The sequence below is a fragment of the Octopus sinensis genome, linkage group LG27 (genome assembly GCF_006345805.1).
Source record: "Octopus sinensis linkage group LG27, ASM634580v1, whole genome shotgun sequence".
NCBI lineage: Eukaryota > Metazoa > Mollusca > Cephalopoda > Octopoda > Octopodidae > Octopus > Octopus sinensis.
Genome location: NC_043023.1, coordinates 682,935 through 691,766, shown reverse-complemented (window position 1 = coordinate 691,766; position 8,832 = coordinate 682,935). Strand labels below are relative to the sequence as shown.

General features: G+C 36.7%; 1 protein-coding gene across 1 annotated transcript; it reads left to right on the top strand.

Moving 5' to 3' along the window:
- Window positions 1-2,399: 2,399 nt before the first annotated feature.
- On the top strand, window positions 2,400-4,524 carry LOC115225472 (SCAN domain-containing protein 3-like). Its single transcript, XM_036513848.1, has 2 exons — window positions 2,400-3,354; window positions 3,455-4,524. The coding sequence occupies exons 1-2, from the start codon at window positions 2,400-2,402 to the stop codon at window positions 4,267-4,269; spliced, it is 1,770 nt and encodes a 589-aa protein (XP_036369741.1). The 3' UTR covers window positions 4,270-4,524.
- The last annotated feature ends 4,308 nt before the right edge of the window (window positions 4,525-8,832 follow it).

Here is an 8,832-nt window from a genome sequence, read left to right as displayed (position 1 = left end):
TCTACCTATCTTGTTACCTACAAACTGATCTACCTACTGTCCAATCTATATCTTTCTGTCTCACACATGCAAATGTATGTGTGTGTGTGTAAGTGTGTTTGTGTGTGTGTATGTGTGTGTGTAAGTTTGTGTAAGTGTGTGTATAAAGGGAGCAAAAGAGAGTGAGAGAAAAAGAAAGTCAGAGAAACAAAGAGAGAGAGAGAAGAAAGGGAGAGAGAGAAGAAAGAGAGAGAGAAGGAAAAGAGAGAGAGAGAAGAAAGAGAGAGAGAAGAAAAAGAGAGAGAGAGAGAAGAAAGAGAGAGAGAGAACAAAGGGAGTAAGAAAGAAGAACAAAGAGAATAAGAAAGGAACAAAGAGAGAGAAACAAAGCAGGAGAGAGAGGAACAAAGAGAGAGATCAAAGAGAGAGAGAGAGAGAGAGAGGGAAGAACAAAGAGAAAGAGAGTAAGAATGAGAGTGCAAGAGAGAGAGAGAGAGAGAGAGAGAAATATTACAATTTATTAACTGAACACAATTAATGCAAACTTTCCCCCTCTTCAAACAGAAAAATAGAAATATACTCACACACATAAACAGAGAAAGAGAGAGAGAGAGAGGGAGGGAAAGAGAAAGAAGGAAAGAGAGATAGATGAAAGGGGTTAAAGGGACAACAGAGTTAGGGGCACAGAGATGTAGGGGAGGGCGGTTGGAGTCAAGTTGGACCTTAATCAAATCAGTAATCCCTAAACTGATTAAGGTTTATCAGGAAGGATATACTGTATTTGAGGAAAGTTTCGTTAATATGAATATTTTGGGGATCTGGTGGGGGGGAAGGGGATGTTAGGGTTTAAGGGTAGTGGGGGAGGGGTCAATCAGCATTTTGATGGCTGGTTCACTTTGTTAGGGAGAATGAATGAATGTGTGCGTTTAAAAGATTTTATGCATAAATTTTGAATATATATATATATATATATATATATATATATATATATATATATATACATAGATATTTATGTACCCACATGCATACACACGCATAATATAGATATTCAGGACTCAAAGATTTTAAGAATAAATTATAAATACATATATGCATACATACATGAATATATTTAAAGTGTGTACATAAATAGAAAAATAGACACAGACAGACAGGAATGTAAACAAAGAGATAGATAGATAGACAGCTAACGGTAGATATAGATAGACAGATAGATAGATACTCTTTTACTGGTTTCAGTCATTTGACTGTGGCCATGCTGGAGCACCGCCTTTTAGTCGAGCAAATTGGACCCCAGGACATATTCTTTGTAAGCCTAGTACTTATTCTATCGGTCTCTTTTGCTGAACTGCTAAGTTAAGGGGATGTAAACATACCAGCGTCAGTTGTCAAGCGATGGTGGGGGACACTACACAGCGACGCAAACATACACACACACACGTATATATATATATATATATACATATATACGTCGGGCTTCTTTCAGTTTCCGTCTACCAAATCCACTCACAAGGCTTTGGTTGGCCTGAGGATATACTAGAAGACACTTGTCGAAGGTGCTATGCAGTGGGATTGAACCTGGAACCATGTGGTTCGTAAGCAAGCTACTTACCACACAGCCACTCCTTCACCTATAGATAGATAGGTAGATAGAGAGATAGATAGATAGATAGATAGACATAGATAGATAGACTGATCGATAGATGGACGGACGGACGGACGGACGGACGGACGGACGGACGGACGGACAGACAGACAGACAGACAGACAGACAGACAGACAGACAGACAGATATAGATAGATAGACTGATCGATAGATGGACAGACAGATGGGTGGGTGGGTAGGTGGGTGGACGGACAGACAGGCAGACAGACAGATTGATAGAGAGATAGAAATCAGTTTAAAAGGCCTTATGTGTATATTGTGAATCCATACTTTCATACACACACATCACTGTGTAACAACATCTGATAGCCTGGTCGGTCACGTGATATATATATGTATTCTGCGATTTTGTTATGGACAGGAATAAAGGGCCATCGTGAAATCTTGCATTAAACTTGGGAAGTCTGCTACAGAGACTTTGAGCATGCTTACAGTGATGAGTCAATGGGTCATGCACAATGTCTAGAGCAGTGATTCCCAAGGTGGGGCGTACGCCCCACTGGTGGGGCCTGAGAAAATTCAGGTGGGGCGCGGGGCATAGACGTGGGCTGTAAAAATATTTGTGCATGACGAGCGGTCATCGCGGGCACAACCTTAGATTCCGTCTTTCCTTTGAAGCCTCCACATCGGAAACTCTCGCACCCCAGCGAGACAAAGAAGATCCCGCACTGAGCAATAAACTTACTATTCAGATAAGCCAATCAATTGCCTCAATTAGTTTGCCTCAATTAGTCTTTTGTTAGCCCTATTGAAAATGAGCAAACCAAACAAGAAGAAGACTCGTCAATACGCAGTGGAGTTTTTGAAGTTTGGATTCATTCCTGATGAGCATCATGAGCGTAAACCGTTTTGCTTATTATGTAATCAGACGATGAGCAATGAGTCAATGAAGGCAGGTAGGCTGGAAGCGCACTTAAAGGTAAGACATCCTAATAATTCTAATTTAGATTTGGAATACTTCAAATCATTGAAAGAAAAATTTAAAAACCGAACAAAACTCACTTCACTATTTCATGCAAAACAAGCGCCTCATACTCGTGCCCTTGAAGCCAGCTACGAAATCTCCTTGCTTATAGCAAAACATGGAAAGAATCACACTATTGGAGAGCAACTGATTAAACCTGCTATCTCAATATTCTTAAAAACTGTATTACAAAAAGATGATGGAGATATCAGGACTATGCCACTCAGTAATAACACTGTCTCGAACAGAATAGATGAAATGGGGCAAGATGTTGAAAGCCAGCTCATTGAGAAATTAAAATTGCGTAAGTTTTCATTACAAATGGACAAATCCACAATCCGGGACAGTGAGGCTCTGTTATTGACTTATGTGAGGTATATTGACCACGAGGAGTTTCAGGAAGAGATGCTGTTCTGCGAATCGTTTGAAACCACCACAACTGCAAATGATATTTACATCAAAATCAAACATTATTTGGATGCAAACAAAATACCAAAGGAAAACTTACTGGCATGTGTGGCAGACGGTGCACCTGCCATGATGGGCAAGAATACGGGGTGCTTAAAAATGATGAAGGATGAAAATCCAAACATGTTGACTGTCCATTGTGTAATACACCGAGAAAACTTGGTTGCCAAGAAATTGTCCCCTGTTCTTAACAAGATTCTTCAAAGTGTGATTAAGTGTGTCAACAGCATTAAAAGAAATTCTAAATCTGAACGTCTTTTTAAGCAGTTTTGTATAAATCAACAGGACCTCCGTGGTGCTATGATGGACCGTGAAGTCTGGCGCAACATGGTAAATTCCATTGTCTCGACCACGGTCGAACAATGAATGAATGATAAATCAAAGTGCCGAACATGTTCGATTATTGCTTCATACAGAAGTAAGATGGCTATCAAGTGGAAACTGCTTAAAGAGGTTCATGGAATTATTTGATCAGATTAACGACTTTCTTAGTGATAAATGTGAAATGAAATTGCTGTCAACAACGGATGGAAAAGCATTTGTCAGTTATTTGACAGACATATTTGAGAAACTTGGAAACTTGAATAAACAACTTCAAGGTGCAAACATGACACTTATTGATGCAAAAGCAAAGATTTTTGGATTTATTACAGCTCTCGAATTATGGAAAAAGAAATTTTCCAAAAGAAATTTCAGTGAACTTTACTGGTTGAGTAAATGTGAAATAACGAATGATGCTGGCATTGTAATTATTGATCATTTAAATATCTTGATAAAGGATTTCAATGACAGATTTTGCGATTTAAAGGCAATGAATTTTCCTTCTTGGTTAACTCAACCGCTTCTGATTAACGTTTCTGATGCTACAATCCAATACCAAGAAGAGTTATCAGAATTACAACATGATGAATCAGTGAAGACTTTGTTTAAATTGAAAGGTACAAAGATGTGGCTATATGACGAGGTTGAAAGAAAATATCCTAAAATTTCTACATCAGCGAGAGAGCTACTGATTCCTTTCCCTTCGTCTTATTTGGTCGAATGTGGTTTTAGTGCAGTTGATAATTTGCTCGAAGCCAAGAGAAACCGGCTTGAGATTACAAAACGTGGCGATTTACGACTGAAATTAACAAAGTTGTCTCCTCAAATTAAAAACTTGTGCTGTATGCATCAGGCACAGGGTTCTCACTAAATTAGTCGAGCTGACCGTCAAATAATTGAACTGAAAAAACGTGTTTCTTTATTCTTTATAAATTGACATTTTTTAAAAACATGAGAAATCGTAATAATTTTATCGATTTATTGGGTGTTATGCACTTTCAGTGCCTGTTGTTTCAATTCTCAAACTATTTTTTTGTATTTTGAATACAATTTTTTAATTTTTGATTTTTTTTCAATTGTAAGTAGGCCCACATGTACTTGTAAATGTGAGTGGACATGGGAAAAGGTGGGGCATAAAAACTTTTGCTATGAAAAAGTGGGGCGCCGGGAAAAAAGGTTGGGAAACACTGGTCTAGAGTGACACAGGTGCTTCAAAATTGGAAGAATGTCTCTGGAAGGCCTACCATGAGCATCATCCCTAGAATTGTGGTATTACTCTTTACTCTTTTACTTGTTTCAGTCATTCGACTGCGGCCATGCTGGAGCACCGCCTTTAGTCTAGCAAATCGACCCTGGGACTTATTCTTTGTAAGCCCAGTACTTATTCTATTGGTCTCTTTTGCCGAACCGCTAAGTGACGGGGACGTAAACACACTGGCATCGGTTGTCAAGCAATGCTAGGGGGACAAACACAGACACACATACACACATACATACATATATACGACAGGCTTCTTTCAGTTTCCGTCTACCAAATCCACTCACAAGGCATTGGTCGGCCCAGGGCTATAGCAGAAGACACTTGCCCAAGATGCCACGCAGTGGGACTGAACCCGGAACCATGTGGTTGGTTAGCAAGCTACTTACCACACAGCCACTCCTGCGTATTGTGCATCAAGAATCTGTTCCACAGGGACAGATTATCAATCAAGAAGTCTACTGTAACACTTTGAAGCTTTTGAGGAAGGATGTTTGGTGGAAGCAACCAGATCTGTGGAGCACAAAGAACTGGATTCTTCATGATGACGACACACCCTGTCACTGACCTCATGAGTCTCTTGCCAAAAACAACATGGCATTGTTTCTGCACTCACCAGATTTAGCACCTGGGAACTTCCATCTCTTCCACAAGATTAAAATGCAGTTCAGAGGTTGCTGTTTGAACACCATTGTCAAAATCCAGAGCAAAATGCAGAAGTACATTATTTACATTATTTACATTTATCAGATATTTGTCCTCATCTTGTTTGTTGTTAACACAATGTTTCGGCTGATATACCCTCCAGCCTTCATCAGAAATTTCAAACCTGAGTTCTCATCCCTAAGGTATTTTTTGATGTTATTATTATTACTATAATTATTATAATTATTATTATTATTATTATTATTATTATTATTGTTATTGTTCAGGTCACTGCTTGGAATCGAACTTGGAATCTTGGGGCTAGTAGCCTGTGCTCTTAACCACTACACCATATGCCTATGGGCCTGAAGAAGGCTGGAGAGTATATCAGCCGAAACATAGTGTTAACAACAAGCAAGATGAGAACAAATATCCATTGAATGTAAATAATGTAAATAATTCCTCACCTCTGAAATATAGAAATTGCAGAAGGTCCTCAACTCGCTTATGGAAACGACTTCAAGATTGCAAAAATGGCAGGAACACTGGAACCAGTGTATTGCTGTACAAGGTGATTATTTCAAAGAAGATGAAGTTAAAACTCAGATAAATAAGTTATGATGAGCAATGACTCTGAAACTAGTCTCTGGATGCTGGCTTTGCTGGGCAGAGGTGCTTATCTCCCCTGTTTGAAAACATAAGGACACAGGAAATTTGTCAAGTCCAACAGGAAACAGTGTTTCCTAGGGCTAAATAACAGTAGCATTCTTCCCTTTCATGGGACTGTTACATTAAGTTGACAACATGCTATCACCTTATCATGCTGCTACAGCATAAACCTCTCTGAGAGATTTAGAAATAAATTATTTCCAAGTTATGTTGTATTAAACATAATTAGTCTAAGAACCTTTTGGTACCACCTTGTATTACTGCCTTAGAGAAGCGTGGTCTGTAAGTTTTTGCAGTTTTAGTTTGTTTTGTTGAAGGGAAAGACGTCTGTCCATTATGCCTCAGGTTGTTAACTGAAATATACTAATTTCAGTCACTAGACTGAGGCCATGCTGGAGCACTCCTTGAAGGGTTTTATCAAAACAGGTCAAACCCAGTATTTATTTTAAGCTTATTGTATCATTCCCTTTTGTTGAACTGCTGAGTTAAGGAGATGTAATCAAACCAACACCAGTTGTCAAACAATGAGGAGGACAAACATAAACATACTTCCATATAGTTTCCATGCATACATAACACAGTAAGGTGTGATTTGAGAAAAATTTACCTGCTATTTCTTGCAAGAGTATCTACCATGTAGAGGTCTCATTCTCTTGATAATACATACATAAGACAGTAGGGTGTGATTTGAAGGAGATTTCACTATTTCTACCAGATCTAGCTACTATATCGAGCCACCACCATTAGCTCATATACACACACATATATACACAAACATAAGACAGTAAGGTATCATTTGGGTGAGATTTGGCTGCTATTTCCAAGAGATCTAGTTATCATGTAGAGCTCTCCTTCATTAGCTCATACATACGTATATACATAATTAAAAATGAGGGTGAGAAATTGGGTATTAATTTAATTAAATTAACATCAATTTAACACCAGTGGTCTAGCATATAAAATCTGAAAGTTCAGTAAATTCTATTATATACATATGAGAGGGATGACCACTGTGGACAACCCTTATGCTAGAAGTAGATCCGCTATGATCTAACCACTAAGAAATGTTCTCAAGAAAAATTTAGCAAACACCAGAACGTAAGCAAGCAAGGCAAATGAAAGTTAACAAAATATAGATTAATCACATACATGTTTCACTATTAATATATTACATAATTTTTACTTACGCAATCTGTCCGTAGATCCTCAGTGTGCCCGTCTATACAAATATAATTTGCAGAACTATATTTTTCTGAAATATAACCGCAAGTGTAATAGGTAGAACTAGATAGAGGTCTGTCCTCATGCAGACGTCCTCATATATAGTTCTGCAAATTATATTCGTATTGACGGTCACACTGAGGATCTACAGACAGATTGCATAAGTAAAAATTACATGTGTTAATAATGAAACATGTATGTGAATAATCTATATTTTGTTACTTTTAATTTGTCTTGCTTGCTTACGTTCTGGTGTTTGCTAAATTTTTCTTGAGAACATTTCTTAGTGGTAAGACCATAGCGGATCTACTTCTAGCATAAGGGTTGTCCACATAGTGGACATCCCTCTCATTTGTATATATATATACACGCATACATATGTAAGACAGTAGGTTGTGATTTGAGGGAAATTTGGTTGCTATTTCTACCAGATCTAGCAACCCTGTAGAGGTTTCCCTCATTGACTCATACATACATATGACAGTAGGGTGTGATTTGAGGGAGATTTGACTTCTGTGTCTAACAGGTCTAGCTCCCATATAAAGACTTTCATTGATAAGTTTTAAGGAAGAATGGTTACTGAAAATGCAAGAGGGTGCTGGAGAGTGGAGGGTGGTGAAGTTTTGAGGGTGAGACAAGGGGTTGGAAGGGACTAATTGAATTTTCGGTAATAAAGCGCGTGAGGAATATCAAAGAAATGCTCCTGAAGCGATTATGGAAGGAGCCGACATCTGAAAGAAATTGGTGTATAATGGTAAGGAATTGGGGAAAATTGGATTGTATATCCGTGTGGGTGTGTGTGTATGTGACTGCAACATATATGCGTGTGTACATATATGTGTACGCATGTATATATATATATACATGCTATTATATATATATATATATATATATATATATATATATATATATATTATATATATATATATATATATACACATATGCATGTATATACATATGTATATATATATATATACATATGCATGTATATATATATGTATATATACATATATATACATGCATATATATATACATATATATACATATCTATATATTTACATATATACACATTTATATATATATTTATATATATATATACATAGATATATACACACATATTTATATATAATACAAACATATTTATATATATATACATACACACACACACATATATATATATAATAAATATGTGTAAAAATGAATATGAATGTGTTTGTATATTTGAATGTGCATGTATGATTGCATTTGTGACTGCAATATATATATATATATATATATATATATACACACACACATTTCCACAAGCACATATATGCCCATATGTATGTATGCATATATATAATATATATATATATAAATATGAACATAAATGTGTTATGTATACATATGCATGCATTTGAGTGTATAAAATTAGATGCATATGACTGTACGGGGAGTGTTTATTGGTGTATATATTTATCTATATATGCTTATATATGTGTACTAGTGTATACATGTGTATGTGTGTGTGTCTGAGTATTTAAGAGTGTATGCATATGCTTCTGCACATTTGTGTGTATTTGTGGGTATTTTTGTGTGTGTGTGTGTATGTATATATATATATAAACACACACACTTGTAATACTATATAATGTGCATTTA